At 41.0% G+C, this 20073-nt stretch overlaps 2 protein-coding genes and 1 long non-coding RNA gene across 4 annotated transcripts in view; 2 read left to right on the top strand and 1 right to left on the bottom strand.

The window, feature by feature from the left end:
- Window positions 1-2041: 2041 nt before the first annotated feature.
- LOC130545704 (long-chain fatty acid transport protein 6) lies at window positions 2042-8838 on the top strand. Its single transcript, XM_057320401.1, has 10 exons — window positions 2042-2591; window positions 3084-3290; window positions 3427-3585; window positions 4558-4682; window positions 4763-4957; window positions 7073-7163; window positions 7235-7433; window positions 7554-7651; window positions 7746-7876; window positions 7978-8838. The coding sequence occupies exons 1-10, from the start codon at window positions 2114-2116 to the stop codon at window positions 8152-8154; spliced, it is 1860 nt and encodes a 619-aa protein (XP_057176384.1). The 5' UTR covers window positions 2042-2113; the 3' UTR covers window positions 8155-8838.
- Window positions 8839-11057: 2219 nt separating this feature from the next.
- The window catches only part of LOC130545714 (uncharacterized), a 37512-nt gene continuing 28496 nt past the window's right edge, over window positions 11058-20073 (top strand). Inside the window, exon 1 of the long non-coding RNA XR_008961696.1 lies at window positions 11058-11192. This is a non-coding gene — a long non-coding RNA (uncharacterized LOC130545714). The remainder of the gene's footprint in view (window positions 11193-20073) is intronic.
- slc12a2 (solute carrier family 12 member 2) overlaps window positions 17807-20073 on the bottom strand; it is a 54277-nt gene continuing 52010 nt past the window's right edge. For both annotated transcript variants that reach the window (XM_057320396.1, XM_057320397.1), the window contains one exon: window positions 17807-20060. In XM_057320396.1, coding sequence (XP_057176379.1) covers window positions 19925-20060 — 136 coding nt within the window. In that variant the 3' untranslated portion in view covers window positions 17807-19924. The remainder of the gene's footprint in view (window positions 20061-20073) is intronic.

The raw sequence follows: 20073 nt of genomic DNA, 5'->3' as shown, positions 1-20073 counted from the left end.
CACCAGAGCGCATCAGCATCACAGTTCACCAGCTCAATCACACACACACCCTCACGCTCTCTCACCATGACCAAACAAATCTCACGAAGAATAGTAATAAGCAAATGTGATCACGACACGCTTCAGTGATTCTCTATTGATGAAGATCACGTGTGTTTGAACTCCTCTGCTAACTCATCACATATACTGGGGGCTCAGGTTGAGATAAGCGAGTGGGCGTGGTTTCAGTGCAGACAGCGGACACGCCCCCAGCGGGTGGTTTATGAATTCCAGGTATACTGGAGTAACCAATAGTGCATGTGAGTCGCCCACTCTCCGCAGAGAGGTAATGGCAAGAAGATATTTCATGGTAAGAGAAAGACATGTCTCAGAAACAGAGTCAATAGGTTTGAAGGGTGCCAGGGAAAGCCCTTTGAGCACCATGTCCAGATCCCAGGCCGGAACTCTGACATGAACGCCAGGCCTCAATGCACCACAGAGGATGTCTCTCTAGAGACCCAGCGGCCCAAGGTTTGTGTAATGCCGCTATGGCTGCCACATGAGAGACCACCTGACAAGCAGTCTTGGATGAAGCCATTGGGCAGATAACTGGATCTAACTGCTGTTGTGTGCAGCTTCCCCGGGTTTAGCCTGTCTCCACAGAATGTCTGCTCCCAGATTCTGCTCTCCAGGAATGTACACTGGGAAAGGAGGACTTGGTACACCTGAATCTTCTATCTCAAGCTGCCCTGGTCCGGCACGCTTCCATGCATGCTTTGCCCATGTAACCGGTGCGGAATACACCCGTTACTGCACTGTTCCTTTCTGCGTTGTGCTGGACGGCTCAATCAAACAGGGGGCAGCGGGTTTGCTGGTTTCTGGATTCTTTATTTTATCTGATAAATCATAAACAGTCTCATGAAGTGAACTGCCCTTAATACATTTTCTCCCATGCGGGTATAAAACCAAAAGGGCGCCAATGATTGAAATGCCTCATCAAACATATGAATGTAACGTGAAACATACCTGATGCAAGCTAAGAAAACCCACCTCTCCCATGCGGGTATAAAACCAAAAGGGAAGAGGCGGAGCTAAACCGGAAGTGATGTTGTCTCACCGTATTAAAGGGGAAAGCACTCATTTTTCAGAGGCAGCTACCTCAGGTATAAATGATTAAATTTGAGTAAATCATACCTTCCATATACACACGTTTAACAGTATATGTTTTTTTACATCTGTTACACCCACCAAACTAGAAGGTACCCCGGCAGGGAAGAACATCTAATGCTGTTGTTTTCCTGCTTCCATACAGCTTCTGGCTTCCACCGTCACACGTCACATCATTTTGGAGTAGTCTCCTCATTTTTTCCATATACCTGTCAATTTGTTTTCATCATTTCATTGCATAACTAATGCTTAACAAATTAAACCTTACTGTAAAGTGTCAATATTTTTTTTATGTTGCCCATTTCTCTCTATAGTCCTTACAATTACCGACTCATAACTGCTTTAAAGTACTTTAGAAAAAGAACATGAGAGTATTTGCATGTTAGTTTATATTATACTGCCATCATCTGGGTACTTTCATTATTGCACGTTTCTGATGGACATTCGTGACATTGCATTGCATTCTTGTTATTACAATAGCAAAAAACAAGTTGTATAGTGATGATAAAGCCGTATCGTTTTTCGTTAAATGTTTGATTTTGTGAACATTTACAGTATACCGGTTGAGAAAATAAGCGAAAAATATTATTCATTATACTTATTATAAATATGATAACTTCTTAAGTACTTCACATTGGCAAATATTTGATGTGGTTTTAAGTATAAACTTAATTTTGATTTGTTTCATAACACAATATTTTATATTATTTTTTATATATATATTTCGAATAAGTTTAAGGATGAAAACTGAACTTTCTTGTTGTTTCTCTTTTTCATGGGTGTATCAGCATAATGCTGTTTAAGTTTCTCTCTTCGGAATGAAATGAAAACTGTACTTGTGTTTTTGTCCGTGTTTTGTGTGAATTCGCTTTCGCACATGCGCAGTCGCGCGTGAGGAGATTTAAATTTGAGGTAAAGAGTCCGCAAGACTTCTGACGCGCGTCTCTCTGTTTTTACTGACATTATCATGTTGAGTGTGTTCATAAGCTCTCTGGCTGCGAGTCTTTTCACCCTGTTTGTCCTCCAGATGAAGTTTTACCCGCACTTTTGGAGTGACTTGATGTATTACGCGAGACTTCGTCGCGTCGGTAGGTCGATGATGGCGAGGATGAAGCGCGGTGTCGTCACGTATCTGCACAACTTTGAGCTTCAGGTCAGAAAGAGTCCAGATAAACCCTTCATCGTGTTTGAAGATCAGATCCTGACGTACAGAGATGTGGACGAGAGGAGCAACCGATTCGCACACGTGTTTCGGTGTCACTGCGGCTTTCAATGTGGAGATATCGTGGCTTTTCTCATGAGGAACGAGGCGGATTTCATCTGTGTTTGGTTCGGACTCTGTAAACTAGGCTGTGAGGTCGCGTTTCTCAACTTTAATGTGAAAGCAGAGTCCCTGCATCACTGTCTGCGCAGCTGTGCAGCCAGAGCACTCGTCATCGGTTCAGGTGAAGAAAACTCTCTCTCTCTCACACACACGTCAAGGGTCACCATCAGTTTTGGACAACCTGTGATCGTAACTTGTCTGTTTTTCTTTGTCATTGGTAGAAAGAATGAGTACGTCCAGTCACACAATTTACTGGCGTGACGTGAACACATGAACATGAACATGTTTGATCCTGTGTGAACATCTTCAGTATGTGCTGTAGAAACACTCTGTTCTTCACTGTTTCTACACATACACATCAGCTGTGTTTGTTTACACGTGAACAATCTGAATCTCATGAAACATTTTGGGATGAGATGCAAGAGAGTAAACAAAGCCTGAGATTTCTGTTGTCCTGAAACATCTGCATTCATGTGACTGAAGTATTCATGAGACCGGTTCTTCTTTTCTTCGTCATGACAGATTACATTGAGAGTTTTTCATTATGGCTTCAGAAAATGACTGTGAGATGTTTGTTAGAGATTGTGTGATTCATATAACAATGTGTTTGTAGATCTGATGGGATGTGTGGATGAAGTGCTGCTGATGCTGAAAGATGACCGGATTGATGTTTGGGTGTCATCAGACGTCTCATCACATCCTGACGTCGGGACACTGTTGGATAAAGTGGACGCTGCCTCTCCAGAGAAGCCTTCCGTTAACATCCCTCAGACAAAACTCATGTCTAACTTCTTATTTATCTTCACGTCAGGCACCACAGGTACACATCACACCAACCACTACAATACCTCATCAAAATATCACCTTTTTTACTCTTGAATTCATGGTGACTTTGAAGGAAATGAATGTTAGACAATGATGATGTACAGTAGGTGTGTTCTCGCTCTCTGTCTCAGGACTGCCGAAAGCGGCTCGTATCAGTCACATGAAAGCTGTCATGTGTATGGCGTTTCTGCGCATGTGTGGAGCGTGTGCTGATGATAAAGTCTATCTGACGCTGCCGCTCTATCACATGTCTGCATCGCTGCTGGGGATTGGAGGATGCATCCATCTGGGTATTATGTTATTATACTGTGTTATCTGATGTCACTTGAGCTCAGACGACACGATGACTCTGATTGGATGAGGAAGCTGGTGTAGAAATGAACACCTGTGAGCGCTAAGAGCTCATTCACATGTCGCACCTAAAAGCACCAGCTTCTCGTTTTTCCAATTGTGTTATTGCATTATTATTGTGTTGAACATTCCGAATGCGTTCTCAATCAGCGCTTTTCCACCATCCTGCCGAATTGTTCTCGTTGCCAAATCGTTCCACTCCGTGCCGATCCATGCCAGCCGTACAGGTAAATGGTTTCATTTTCCGCCGCAGGGCTGATGACGGAAATCTTTCGAATGTAAACACAAACGCGTCACGCGCTGCCTTGGTAACACAAGAGACTGAGCTATAACGCCTCTGCGCGCATTCACTTATAGAACCGTGCTGAAAGTTCCGAGCCGAGAACAGTTTGTCATCGTGTCGAACCAGGCTCACGTGGAAACATAGCTGTAACCGTTCAGACTGTGCTTCGAACGGTTTGGCGTGATGGTGGAAAAGCGCTCAATGAGTTTGTGTTCACAACATGATATTGTTTGATCACTCTTCGTTTTGATCTATGTCACACATATAAAAGTCTGGACCAGTGGTTCTCAAACTTGTTTGTTGTAAGGCCCCCTTTGTGTAGAGTGCATTGCTTTGCGGCCCCCCAAATAAAGACTTATAATCTTAAACTTAAAAGTTTAATTAAACCAAGAAAATATTCAGTTAAACAATGCTAAATCGTCAATTCTTTTGGTTGGTGGCGTTGTTTTTCTGATGTTTGATTGCACAAAATTTATGATAAATATCTATATTTCTAAAATGCCACAAAATCTGTGGCCCCCTGGAACCATCTTGGGGCCCCCCAGGAGGCCACGGCCCCCAGTTTGAGAACCACTGGTCTGAACAATGTTTCTCGGATTGATTGTTAACGTTGAGGATTGAATTTTAGGGGCGACGTGTGTTTTGAAGAGGAAGTTCTCTGCCAGTCAGTTTTGGAAGGACTGTGTGAAGTATGACGTGACTGTCTTTCAGTACATCGGAGAACTCTGTCGATATCTGATCCATCAGCCAAATGTACGAACACAAGTCTCATCACAGACACTCGATGAATGTTGTGTTTATCTAAAGCTCATCACGTGTTTGTTTGTGTCCAGACGGCAGAGGAAGCGCTTCATCGTGTTCGTCTGGCTGCAGGAAGCGGTCTCCGAGCCGATGTTTGGAGAGAGTTTGTCCGCCGCTTCGGGAAAATCCAGATCCGGGAATCTTATGGTTTAACGGAGGCCAGTATTGGTTTTGTGAATTACACCGATGAAGTCGGACCCATCGGCCGTGCCACTTATTTCAATAAGGTCTGTTATTCACCACAATGTGCCATTTCATCTCCATCTGCCTTCAAAACTATTGACTCTTTATTATCGTGGTTTTATACGGGCCAGACACTCATATACAGCTGCGGAAGAACTTAAGAGACCGATTTTCTGATTTTAAAAGTGACTTTTTATAGGTATGTGTTCATTCTGTGAACTACTAACAATATTTTTACCAAATTTCAAAGAAAAATACTGTTTCTCTTTGCAGAAAATGAAAACTGGAGAAACAGGTGAAAATAACAGAAAAGATGCTCTGTATTTTTTCAGACCTCAAATACTGCAAAGAAAACAAGTTCAGATTCACTTTTAGAGCAACATTATGTCGTTTTTCGAGCTAAATATAATGTCTCTGAAATGATTTCAGTGGTCGAACAACTCTTAACCGGATGAATTCTATCTGAGCAGCAAGCACCGTCTGTAAGTCGTGTGTTGGGGTCGGTACACACAGGCCCGCCCATCCCCGGCCTGCAGAAGAGTGCCACATGGTCTCCAAACAACATTTCTGCATTCACCGGCTCCATCAGCTTAGTAAAGCAATTCACGTGTTTTGTGCTGGCCACGGGGAAGCTTATACAGCCACATTATTTCTGACACTGGTAACAGACAATGGGGTGTATGCACACGGGGCGATGATGTCCTTCCGCTAAAATCTCTGCCAGCTCTGTTACATTCGGGATCATAGGGAACAATGGCGTTTCGCTTCAGGATGCACATGGATTACGGTCAACACCGTGAGTCTAAGCACTTCAGGCTCTCCGTTTCAAGTTACATCAACAAATATGAAAAAAGCAAAGTGAAGTTTTGCGCTTACTAGAGGCGTGATCACAGAGGCACTTAACAATGCTCACCTGTAGAGCTGTCGGTTGGCCAAAATGTCAAGGTTTTTTACTAAACACATCGTTATCACTCGGTGAAAAATCCCCTTTAGTGCTATGACCTAGCTGGCAGCGATTTTAGCGGAGGTACATCATCGTCCCGTGTGCATATACCGTATTGCGCTTATCAACCACATGGGGGAGCTGTGAGCAAAAGTTCTACAGTGCTGCTTTAAGCAATACAACAGCCATATTTCTGCATGTATTTAGAAAAAGTTCAAACACTATTTTTATGTGATAACTTGCATTTGTATCACAGTTTTCATGTGTCTTGTCATGCTGTCAGTCTTTCTCATTGCTGTTAGATGACTTTAGGTCACACCTGAGGTTTGATTTTATGGAAATTCAACAGACACTGGACTGGAATGGCCACAAGACATCTAGAAATGATGATTTCAACTGTAAATTTGGAATGGTCTCTTCATTTCGCGGCTGGATATATATTCATACAACAGTTCTTTCTGGTTCTCGACTCTGATTGGCTGAGAGCCATGTGATATTCCACCAGTACAGTCGCAAGCGCATGTTTACATTAAAAACAATGGAAAGGGCCATGTTTGGCTGCAGCCCACCAGGAAAACTCCCGGTATGCCAGATGGCCAGTCCACCCCTGCTGAAGCAGCACAGCGCTCATTTAAAAGAAGTGATGGTTTGGAATTAGTGACGGAGGTGTGCTGGGCTTGAATTAGTGGCAGAAGAAAGTAGTTCCCCATTTCCTTTATAAACCAGAGGGTTTAAACTAAAGTCACTCCGATGTTGTGTCTGATTTATCTACACACGTGTGCCGTGGAACTGTTGTATAAATATCGCTCTTGTAGTCGTGTGCTAATGCTCTATATCATTGGCTGGGATTGTCTCCTGTACTCGCGCCTCTGACCTAATCACAGTCATGCTGATATAGAGCACTATCACACGACTACCACAGCCATATGACATCAGTATAAATATATATAGTGTTGTTTAATGCATGTTATTGAATTGTGTTGTTTTATTTTATTTGTTTTTTACTTAATATGCATAATATGACAATCATTTTTCTCAATCTTAAACCTTGTCAGTGAATCCAGTGTCGGTGTGAAATGATTGACAGTCCGAGAGCTGTTTCTGATTGGCTGAAGCAGAGGCAGATGTGATTTCTTACGTGATTTTTGGCACATCAGCTGTAGTCAAGTCAGATGTATATTCTTGATGAATCTGTGATGTGATCTGTTTGTTTCAGCTCAGTTTGCCTTTTGAGTTTGTAAAGTGCGATCCTCAGACGTACGAGCCCTTCCGGACAGATAGCGGCCGCTGTGTTAAAGCCAGTAAAGGTGAGATGATGTTTCTCATGTGTCTGGATCTGTAGCAGCAGTAAGCGGCACATGTGATGATGTGATTTCAGGTGAAACAGGTTTACTGGTCGCTCCGGTGACGTTCACCAATCCGTTTCTGGGTTACGCGGGAGATAAAGGTCTGTCAGAGAAGAAACTCCTGCGAGATGTCTTTAAGAAGGGAGACGTTTACTTCAACACAGGAGATCTGATGCTACAGGACCACAGAGACTTTGTCTACTTTAAAGACCGAATTGGAGACACTTTTAGGTACGTGCCTCGTGAGTGTGTGCGTGTGAGGTTTTGTCTGGTGATGGAGAAGAGGATGATGATGATGATGATGAGAGAGAGATGTGTTTGGTGTGTCATTGGCTCAGTGTTGTTTTACAGGTGGAAAGGTGAAAATGTGTCCACTCTGGAGGTGTCGGAGGTGTTGGGCTGTCTGGACTTCCTGCAGGACGTCAGTGTCTATGGGGTCACTGTACCAGGTGACTTCACTTTTCTAGAAATGTTTTTTGTTGGCTGTTTGTTCATCTTGACACGAAGCATCAGTGTGACGTGTGAATGAATGTTGACTCTCAGGATATGAGGGTCGTGCTGGAATGGCCGCGGTTGTGTTGAAGAACGGTCAGGGTTTAGACGGAGAGAGATTTTACAGTCATCTGCTTCACACTCTTCCTCTCTACGCCTGGCCGTGGTTTCTGAGGGTTCAGGTATTTATTCTCGAACGTGAGAGCAGACGGTGTTGTAAATCTTCTCTGTTGGTTTGTATTTGAATGTGTGTGTGTGTGCTTTTCCTGCTTTTGTCCCGCAGACTTCCTTAGATGTGACGGACACGTTCAAACAGCGGAAGGGAGCGCTGGTGGAGCAGGGCTTCAATCCAGATGCCGTTCAACAGCCGCTTTACTTCCTGGACACATCCAAGAAAAACTACACCCCCCTCACGGCACCGCTGTATGAACGCATCATATCAGGCAAGATCAGACTCTAGATGCATTCTGGGAAATGCAGTTTTTAAAACAAAGACAAGTCGGTTTTCATGTGCACAGCACAATCATGTAGCCAACCAGCAGATCAAAATCTCGTTCGCAAAACATATTGGTTTTAATCTTTACGTCTTCTTTAAATCCTAATGTTTAGGTGCTGGTGAAGTGTTTTTATTAAACTAACAGTGTCTCGTGTGTTGAGACGAAATCATGAATACAGTTATTACACGATAGTGACTTTAATTACATTAGGTTTATGTTATGAATGCATTCAGTATGAAATAGTAAATGTTGATTTATCAGCAGCTGTTTGTACTGAATAATCCCATAATAATAAACACATTTCTTCATCTGACAATAAGAACAAACAAAGGCAGATTACAGTGTTACATGAAGACATGTATCATGCGTGTACATTTACTAGTGAGGAGTTGAAATGTTCCGACTTTTGATGTGTTTCGTTCACACGGACGTGTATATGTGTGTGCGTGTGCATCTAATATATAGAGATGATTTATAGAGTCATGTGCTGTTGTACACAATCAGATGTGTTTTGTATATTTTGTGTGTAGATGTAATGATATGAACCTTCAGAAGTGTGATGTGTGGGTCCTCATGTTTATCACCAGAACAGTGTGTGATTATAATTCTTTTCATATGAGCATCACGTTAATAAAGTCAACCTTTAAAACACATTTCAGCTGGAATTCTTTCATTGTCTGAAGAACAATATACTCACTTATAACGCTCTAATGACACACTTGTGAGGGCTTTAGTCAACCACTAGAGGGCAGTGATAGCATGTGTGTTTAACAAAACATACAGTTATACTTGCTTATGTGCTACATCATGAAATATATAAATGTATATAATTCACAAAGTGCTTTAGAGAGCACAGAAGAATGAGCAGGTGCATGTCTTCTTCTCTACACACACACACACACATGTTAGGTTTCCATGAATTGTGGGGACTTTCCGTAGACGTAATGATATTTATACTGGACAAACTGTATTTTTTTTGCCTTCCCCTAACCCGACCCCAAAACCTAACCATCACAGAAAACTTTCTGCAATTTTACAATTTCAAATAAACATCATTTAGTATGTTTAATAATCCGTTTGAATTGGCCATCGGTCCCCACAATGTAAGTGTGTGAGACTTTTACTGTCATATTGGACCCCACAATGACCAAACACATACACACACACAGAGACAAACCTTCATGTCTCCTCTTCTTCATAATTGTTATGACTGATTCGTTCATGAGATGCTGGCGGATTTTCATCACTTTGCAGTTGTGTTGTGTTATTTGTCTGTAATTCAGCAGGATAGAATACGCATATAAACTTATTTTTGTATAGATGTACTAAGATGCAGGCCATGTACAAAATCCTTTTGTAAATAGATTTTTCTAACAGTTTTTCCCATAGCCTAATTTCTCTCTCCCTCCCTCTCTTTATTCTGATTTGGTTGTGTTCGGTTGTGCCGGTGTGAAGTTTCAGAGCCAGCTGGCAGAAGGGACTGGCTTTAGGTCTCAGCTCTTGGGTTTTAAGTGCTTCATATTGAAGTGTGTTAGGAGGACTTGAGTTAAGGTATGTCCAGAATTTGAGAGAAGGTTTTTGGATGTGTATTATCAGGGGGTATCTGCCTAATTCAGCCCTGCATGCATTATTTGGTGTTCTTCTCTGAACTCTTCAGATGTTTTTACAGAATTCAGCATGCAGGGATTCTATGGGGTGTTTATCCCATTTGGAGTAATCTGTCAGACACTGTGGAGCCCAAACCTCGCAGCCATATAGAGCTATAGGCATAATCACACTATCAAAGATTTGACACCAGACTGGAACTGGAATATCTGTTTGGGTGAATCTGCCTTTGATGGCGTAAAACGCACGTCTAGCTTTCTCTTTCAGTGCATTCACCGAGATAATCGTAGTGTAAAGTGTGTTCTATTGTAGTGTTTCCAGAGTGAATGTGTATCTGTTATCTGTAAAATCATCATTGTAGTTTTGTTCAGATGGACTGTCAGGGCCCAGTTTTGACAGTATTTCTCCAGCAGGTGTAGGTGTTGCTGTAGACCTTCGGCGGTGTCTGACAGCAGCACCAGATCATCAGCATACAGAAGACATTTCACCTCGGAGTTGTTTAGCGTGAGACCGGCTGTTGCAGATTGTTCCAGTAACACGGCTAACTCATTGATATAGAAGTTAAACAGAGTTGCATCCCTGTCTTACTCCAAATTCTCTTCTTTTATCGCCAATTTTAACTCTGCATTTGTTTTCTGTGTACATAGATTTAATGATGTCATAAGCTTTTCCACCTATGCCTGATTGTAGAATTTTATAATATAGGCCGTCATGCCCTATTGAATCAAATGCTTTTTTTAAATCAACAAAACATGCATATATTTTTCCTTTGTTTTTATGATGGACGTGCTCATTGTGTCTGTAGTGTGTAGATGTGGTGCGGTAGAAATCCGATCTGACTTTTACTTAAGACTCTCTTAAGACTGACTTTTATCTCTCTCTCAATTCAATTTCAATTTAGGTGTGCTTTATTGGCATGACAAAGTGTACATTCGTATTGCCAAAGCATTTGCAGCTGGGCTGCGTACAAATAGTGCAAATATGTAATACAAACAAAAGGAAAGATCATTGAATGCAGCTTAGACATGAATGGCTGTGTGTTGAGTTATTTTGAGGGGACAGCACATTGACGCTGTTAAACAAGCTGTACGCTCACTACTTTACATTGTAGCAAAGTGTCATTTCTTCAGTGCTGTCACATGAAAAGATATAATCAAATATTTAGAAAAATGTGGGCGGTGTACTCCCGTCTGTGAGATACTGTATGTGTCACTCAGATCTGCTGGAGTGAAGTTATTTCAGCGGGTTAGTTCAGGCCGTCAGGGTTTATTATGTCATCTAAAGGGGATTTGTGGTGGTTGGGTGGATTTCTGTGTATTATGAAGTGGAAAATCTCAGCTATTGATGGAAAATCTCCAGAACATACGAGACCACAGAAACAGGAGTTCTTGAGAGGGTGAGTGCTGCTCTCTTTTATTAACACATCTTTCATGTGCGTGTGACATGTTTGTATATCCCGGTGGGGACCTAAACCTGAATGCACACCAACACATGTGTGACTGTGGGGACCGAAATTGAGGTCCTCATAGGCACAAAAGCTTACAAATCGTACAGAACTATATATTTTTTAAATCTAAAAATGCAAAACATTTTCTATGGTGTTTAGGGAATAGAATACACAGTTTGTTGAGAATAAAAAACATTACGCCTATGGACTGTCCCCACGGAGATAATAAAGCAGACGTGTGAGTGACTCAAGCTCAGACATGTTCAGTCAGGTGTCAGTGTTTAAAGGGATACACGGGATCTTCTGTGTGTTTGTGTTGTGTATCTTCAGTTACACACCGTCTCGCTGCTTCTTTTCTCACTTCTACCAAGCATCGGACCCATGGCAGTCATGTGAGCAATGTGGAAAGTCATTTTACAGCCCATTATTTGTCTCTGACTGAAGCACATGTAAGGAAAATCACGTCAGTTTTGATTCTTCATCACGATTAATTGACTTGATCGTTTGGATATTTTAATTCAATATCAATGCTTTGTGTCTCAGACACCACTGAAGAACTGAATGCATGTTCTTTTTATTAACCAACTAAAGAAACAAAGAGATTTGATGTGACTTGACAAAACCTACAGAAACATGAGCGCTGTATATACACACAAGGCAATAAAAGGGAACAAGAACTACAAAGATGACGGATACAGACTACAAAAGGTGGTGACATCATAAACATGATGAGCGTTATAAGATTTCAACCAGAGGACATATGACAGTGACACAAGCCAGATGATGTCTAATGAAAACCCTGAGGTCACAGATCTTTGTTTTGTGTGATGTGAGATCACCGAGCATCTGCAGCAAACTCCACTTTCTTCTGTTTACAAGTTTCCATCAGCACCTCCGTGGTCTACAATTGAGCATTTAACGGCCATGATTTTATTTTCGGAGGTGTCTCTCTGAATCTCACTGGTACTTGATGTCCTTCATTGTAGATTTTAAAGGCGGTCAGCTGTCATTGAGCCCAGTCCTCGGACTCTCTGAGACCAAGACAGAAGTTCACAGAGAGCATGAGGGAAAGTACATAACTAAGCCTCTCCACATGAAATTATCAAATGAATTCTTCCATTTTCTGCCCTCGTGAGGTGTTCTTCGCATCCAGGCTTCTAATTCTTATTTCCCTTCTTTAATCTCCATCCACAAGTGGTGATCCTTCAAATCCTTCTCCAACATGTCAAACACATCCAAGCACAACATATGCTTCATATTGAAGTGTGTTAGGAGGACTTGAGTTAAGGTATGTCCAGAATTTGAGAGAATGTTTTTGGATGTGTATTATCAGGGGGTATCTGCCTAATTCAGCCCTGCATGCATTATTTGGTGTTCTTCTCTGAACTCTTGAGATGTTTCTACAGAATTCAGCATGCAGGGATTCTATGGGGTGTTTATCCCATTTGGAGTAATCTGTCAGACACTGCGGAATAACTGCAGATTGATTTGATTGTCAAATCTCTTGAATGATGTTCCATCTGTCTTCAGATCATCTCTTTACTCTTATCCCTTTGGCATGTGTTCTGAGGCTGCTGTAGTGTCTGTATATCCAGCGTTTGATCTCTGAGCTCTCAGATTTTTATCATATGTCTGAGCTCAGTCTACAGGATCATTGAGTTTCTCTCATCTCATCTCATCCTCGTCTGTATCTGTGATCTTTAATATTCTAGAAAGTGTGTTCTCTGAGACCAAACACGATGATCTACCAGCTGAGCTACAGGAACACCCACAACATTGATCTCTACCGTATCTCCTGTCCTTAGAAGAATAGTTTACCAAAGATAGTAACATTGACAAGATGCTCCACTGCTGTTACAATGACTGGCGAGGAATGCAACGCTCAATATGGCCGCTCTAGCGAAGAAAGCCAACGAGCCAATCGTCAATCAATAAAGACTGAGGATTCTCTGGGGCGGGGCTTATGTGAGGCACTTGCCAAACACTGCCGCCGAGTGGCACGACTTCTGTAAACAGACTTTGAATTTACTCAACCTTCCATCATCCATACGTTTGGAGGAAAAAAACATTCATATTTTCTGCTTCTTTAGTTATGGATACGTCACATGTTCATGACATCACATTAATGTCACTCGACCAAACAGATCTCATCCCCCATTTACTGCCATAGTAAGAAATCTCAATACTGTAGGAGTCAATGAGCGCTGAGATCTGTTTGGTTACTGACATTCTTCCAGATATCTTCCTCTGTGTTCAGCAGAACAAAGAAATGTATACAGGTTTAGAACAACTTGAGGGTGAGGAAACGATGACAGAGTTTTGGGTGAACTAGCCTTTCAACACTGGACAGTAGCTGTGTAAAGTCATGCTGTAATAAACCAGCTGTGGATACTCTGTTGTCTATTATTTGTGCAGTGTGTTATTTAGTCATTGAAATTATCCATGTGTGGTTACACAAACCTGACCCAGAAGCACACGCGTGGCACAAACGGCTCATCTGATGGAATTTAACCCACTTTTGGGATGAAGTCACACGGCAGGATTGCATGTATTAGCTGTTATGTGTCATGTGCTGTACATAATGTGTGACATACATGTATTTGATCTTTCAAACAAATGTTAATTGATCATCATCACAGTCAGATGTACTGGAGGTATAAAATTGGGATATTTAAGTCACTTTATTAGAAAAACATTACTGGTGTGCATCCATAGACAAAAGAATGACATTGACATATTTTAAGATAACTACATGTTATCTATTTTATGTTGTATTTTTGTGATATGCTTAAATAGTTTAAAAAAGAAGTGTTTACCTTTTATTTTTTTACATTAAGTATTTGCTATTTTTTATCTCCCAAAATAGTTTTGGAATCGGAACAGAGAATCGATACACACACACACGCACACACGCGCACACACACACACACACACACACACACACACACACACACACACACACACGCACACGCACGCACACGCGCACACACACACGCTGCTGTCATGTGAAGCTGAATTCTGAAATGTCTGGTTTATTATCTCCTTGGGGACAGTCCATAGGCGTAATGAGTTGTATACTGTACAAACTGTATATTCTATCCCCTATCCCTAACCCTATCCCTAAACCTAAAGATCATAAAACACTTTTTGCATTTTTAGATTTAAGAAAAATATTGTTCTGTACAATTTATTAGCTTTTTTGCCCATGGGGACCTCAATTGGGGACTCAAAATTTGGTCCCCAATTTTAAACCTGCATTCAGGTTTAGGTCCCCACCGGGATATACAAACATGAACACGCACGCACGCACACACACACACGCACGCACGCACGCACACACGCACGCACACACGCGCGCGCGCACACACTGCTGTCATGTGAAGCTGAATTCCTGAGCTGTTTACAGTACACACACATGTTACTCATTGAGCTGAGAGTCACTCACAGTTATTTGTGGTTCAACACAAAGTGCTACACTTCACATCACACACACTACATCAATGAGATTCAATGTTAGACAGCCACTGTCCCTTAGTCCTCTGTCACTTCATCTATTCAGATGACATCACTGATGACGTCACATGTGTAGTGGAACGTGAAGGGTCATGTGAAGATGTGTAGCAGTGATGTGAAGTGTGTAGTGTTTGACAGAAGACGTGTGTGTGTGTGATGTGAAGATAACTGACGCCCGCTCGCTCTCGGATCCGGAAGACTCCGTCACTGTCTGGTTTATTATCTCCGTGGGGACAGTCCATAGGCGTAATGTTTTTATACTGTACAAACTGTATATTCCATCTCCTATCCCTAACCCAACCCCTAAACCTAAAGATCATAGAAAACTAAATTTTTAGATTTAAAAAATATTGTTCTGTACAATTTATAAGCTTTTGTGCCCATGAGGACCTCAATTGTGGTCCCCACGGTGACACGAGTCCCCATGTGTTGGTGTGTATTCAGGTTTAGGTCCCCACCGGGATATAAAGACATGATCACACACACACACACACAGACAGAAAGCAGATAATCTTGAAGTTTTTTCATGAGACGTCCAGCTGTTACTATAGCGAAAACATATAAAGGTCTTAATGTTTTGTTTAGGACAGGACCGGTACACGAGAAGACAACCTTGTCTCGTCTGTCATTTTGATACACTTTCATTGAGTCCAGAACTCACGCATTTATCCTGACAAATACTTTGGCATCTACCTACAGCTTATTTCTGTTGTGCTCATAAAACATCAAATGAATGATCATAATATAAATTCGGACTGAATGTGCAATAGTTTGTTTGAACTCATTTAACCCTAAAGTGATGTTGGGTGTCATGGTCCTGCCTCCTTGTTCATGATTTTCCGGTCTAGTGGCAGGATCGTGACAGATCCCTTGTTATATGTGGAGAGAGACGTTTAAAGACGCTTCCATATACTCCCTCTCTCCGGTGTCGCGTCTTTTAGCCCCGCCCTCTCGTTAACTTCTTAGTGTTTGATCCTTGTCGTCACCTGCCCGTCACCCTCCCTGTGTAATCATCCCCCGTTTGTATTCCCCTTTAAAAAGCCCTCGTGTCTATTGTCTTGTGCTCGTTCATCGTCGTTGTCCTTACCTTGTTCCACGTCCTGTTGTCGGTGCTCTACGCACAGCCTATGTCAAGTCTAGCGTTAGTTTATTGAAGTCCTGTCAAGTGTGGTATTTAGTCTTTATACATTTAGTGTAGTTAGTATTGTTCCTGTGTATCCGTCCTTTATTATTTCTAGTGTGTCTTGTTTTTCCCCATTGTGGGTTTTTGTTTGCGGTTTTGTTAATTATTAAAGTCTCTCTGTTAACCCCTTCCCGCTGCCTGCAATTGGGTTCTTCCTCCACGCAATTCATGACAGTTGGGGACAATGGTGGGCAAAATGATTTTGTTTTCTTATAGATAGAACTTATGTCTCTTAATCTGATCGGTACAAAACACAGCTACTTTTACTAAGTTTGCCCATATCCAAAAAAGTTGGACTTCTTTCAACAATGTGACAATTAAGTTGGTGACAATAAAAAACTCCGTAATGAGCTGTTAGTGCCCATTTGTGGGCACCCATAGGAAACAAATGGGAAATGGCTACAATTCAGAGCAATTTTTTTTATTGTTCAATAACCATCAATAAATCCAACACAACGCAGATCATACATACACATAAATGAAGGGGTGAGCCTATACAGTACAACATCCTCAATGTGACCAACATTCACACAAACGCATTTACGCAAACACACACATCCACAAGCAAAGGACTGAAAGAGCCTATAACAGAGTGTTTTTTTAAATGATTTTGTCAAGCTACTCACACATACATAAACAAAACGTTTAATGTACAATAGCTGAGCAATAAAAAAATGCCGACCAGCCACTGTGCAGAACACACACATACACACACTTCAAAGAGAGATCACAAGTCCCACTGCCAGATTTGATGATGCTTCCAGATAAAACAGCTCAATTAAGTTTTCCAGTAATTTTGTAGCAGCACAATGTCAAAGGGGTTTACTGTAGCAGAGACCCTGGATCTCTTGCTTGACATTTGATGTTTGTTGCTGTAAATAAGTGATTACTTTCTACTACTTTGCATTTTCCCTCTGCTTACAGACAAATCTAACCGTCTTATATTATGGAATCTTTGTACAGTTGTACCCAACACATTGTTCTTTAATTCAACCATTTTAACTTTATGAAAATCTAGAACTTAAGACGTTAAGTTTGTTACAACATTGGTTTATAGATTTTAGCCTGTGCATGAGTAGTACTGCCATGGAAATGACACGTAATTGCTATTTTGATTAAATCAGATGTCTCTAAAAAACAAAAGTGGGACATATTTGGGGGGTTTTCATTATGTTTTAATGAAGATTTTTATGAAAATCTTTTTTATTTTTTGAAGATTTTTATGAAAATCTTTTGTGAGTGAATTTTAGGTAAAAAATAACATGAATTATCAATGTAAATATAAAACAAGCAGTTTTCATGTAATTGCTACTTTATGTCCATCAGATGTCACAAACAACAGAAGCGTCATTTATTTAAAAAGCTTTTTTTACGGTGTTTTAATTAGTGGAATGAAGTTTTAATGAAAGTCATGTTTTTGTGTGAAAAACATAAAAACTGCGTATTTTACATTCAAATAAATGGATTAATTGAGGTAAAAAACGACATGAAAATCACAAAATAAATGCATAACTTGAAAGATTTGACATTTATTAAAAAGAAAAAAAAAGATTGTTTTATGACATTTATGTAAAATATAAATGGAATCACAAAGTGGCCAAATTTGTCCACTCACAGCAGATTAGTGCAGTTGTACTGAACACCACTTGAGGGTTAAATTCATTCATAACTCTACCCATACAGTTTTCTGTTCATTGCGAGTTTGCTCGCAGACATTAAACCATCATTTTGCACCCATAAAAACAAAACATGTTATTGAAATGTTTTAGGGTTTCAAAAGTGCTTGGAAAATATGTTCAGTCACCATTAAATATGACTGTTTATAACATTGTAATAAACTCCAGTAAGAGACAGAGACACCACCGGCTGCTTTTCATTGGTTTATTTATATATTGCAATAAGCATTGATACTCTTAACTGGTAAAATGTTAGAAAAAAAGCACGTGTGACATAATAAGAGTACAGTTTTTCAAAACATTACTGTTACAGCCGGATCATTTATGATCCACCTTCAACACAACCCTCTGGTCAACATAGTGTTCTTCAGAAAACAAAACAATATAAAAAGAAAAATGTGACCAAACAGGAGACGTAAGAGAACAAATCCCCAAAGAAAACAAAAATCCACACAAAACTAAAACTATTTCAAAGTAAAGTCGGGTAAAAGAAGAGAATGGTAATAAATATCATTCAGCAGATTAACGCGCAGCTATGAGTCCACTCCCGTCATGAACGTGTCCAGACTATAAAGATATTTACAGGTTAGTATGGAAGTACAGTGCCAACATCACTCGGGTGCTTGTTGATCTTTGTTAAGAAACTCTGAATGTTCATCTCCAGCGCAGTGAAACAGACGTTTGGCAACACATTCTGCTTCATCATTGACACAGAAAACAACAGCGAGACGGCGTGAACACCTACAGCTACGTGACTGACACGCGATATATGTTTGTGACTGACTCGCTTGGTTTCTCTATACCTAAACGTACAATATACAGGTATGAAATGGTTTATGGTTGAAATGGTGGTGATTTGAGTGAACCGAGTGCTGTACAGTCACACAAACACATAACGGACTTATAACAGGTAAGATTGTACCACCGGCTTCACTGAATCCATCCACTTCAAATACCAAATCAAAGATACATGCAGCACACACTTAAGTACTATTAAATCCTGGTATATATTGAGAACTATAAATATGAATATATTCATTCTAACATTGGGATATTTCTCAGGTATGGTGAATCTTACACACACAGAATCTGAAAGAGAAACCGCAAAGAAAAGCAAAACGTCAGTGCATGAAAAAGAAAAGTTAAAGCGAGCCGCTTCATATTGAGTGTGAAGACCCTGTTCATGAACTTCAGTCTGTTTTTAGGACTTTATTAAAGACATTCAGTAACACACAGACGAGAAGCTGACGCTTGTGTGTGTGTGTGTGTGTGTGTGAGACGCACACAATCACCTGCATAGAAGAACAAATCACATTCAACACCCAAAGCACACTTCAAGACGTCTTTGATTGAGACCTTTGACTGCAGGGAAGACCCAGACTGACACGATGGATGAAAACCCTTTACGAGGGGATTTGTTTTACACGAGTGGACTTTTGTCAAGGGACAAATCGCCCAAACATTTCCGTACGAATGAAGTGATGGGCAACATGACATTCTGCTTCAGACGTCTCGATCTGTATCTTCAAAACACAATAAACAACAATCAGAAGTTCATCTGTTAAGGCAAAGGTGGTCTCTCTCTCTCTCGGTCTACGGTGTTTGTGGAATCTGAGATCCAGAAGTGGAGTTTATATTAACCGTACTGCACGCAGGGGGAAACGAACACTCTTCTGACTGCTTCAAATAGCCTTCAGGTTTGATCACTAAAACATGGCCACAACACGATGCCTAAAGGAAGACGTCAAACTCGGAAAAACGGTCTACAAATGCAGTGCAGTGGAAAGACTCCAATGAACTCCACTCGCATTAAAAGGCGTGATAAAATCAAGCTTCACATTTAAAACCCAATAAAAACGATCATCGAAATCTACATTATAAATCAGCAGTCAGGGCAAGAGTCGAAAAGTTGAATGCGATTGCACAGGAAGGCACGTCACCAAGGCTAGAAGTGTGGCAAAGAACTGTGTGGTTTTCTTCCAAGAGAGAAAAGAAGAAATGAGGTGATTATTGCTTCATTAAGAGCAAACAAAAAGTAAGAAAGAGGAAAAAAGAATCCACAACTCAAAAAGTTGTGTCATAATAATGATACCGACAATTAGTGTTACAACGTGTGCTCAGAAACCTTTGACTCAAAGACAATATAAACCGTCAAATGTTGATCTTTCATGCGGACCTCCACGCCGTTGAGGAACGTTTCAAATGTTGAAACCAGTGAGCTACAGAAAGTGTCTCTGTGCACATCATCATCATCATTAGATTATCATTGTGTGCTGGTTAGTGTGCGTTTACATGTGTCTGTGAGCTCTTTACGAGTAGAAGGTGAGGACGCTCTGATGGTTTCCACGCACTAAGAGGATGGGTGGCAGGTCTTTGGATATGGTGTCCAACCAGGCCATGTACAGAGCGCTGGAGACGGCTCCTTTCCTGGCCAGCGGCATGCTCCTGTCACACCAAC

This window comes from Triplophysa rosa, linkage group LG22 (assembly GCF_024868665.1).
Source record: "Triplophysa rosa linkage group LG22, Trosa_1v2, whole genome shotgun sequence".
In the NCBI taxonomy this organism is placed as follows: Eukaryota; Metazoa; Chordata; class Actinopteri; order Cypriniformes; family Nemacheilidae; genus Triplophysa; species Triplophysa rosa.
Note: the sequence above shows the minus strand (reverse complement) of the source record. Positions and strands in the feature narration are given on the sequence as shown.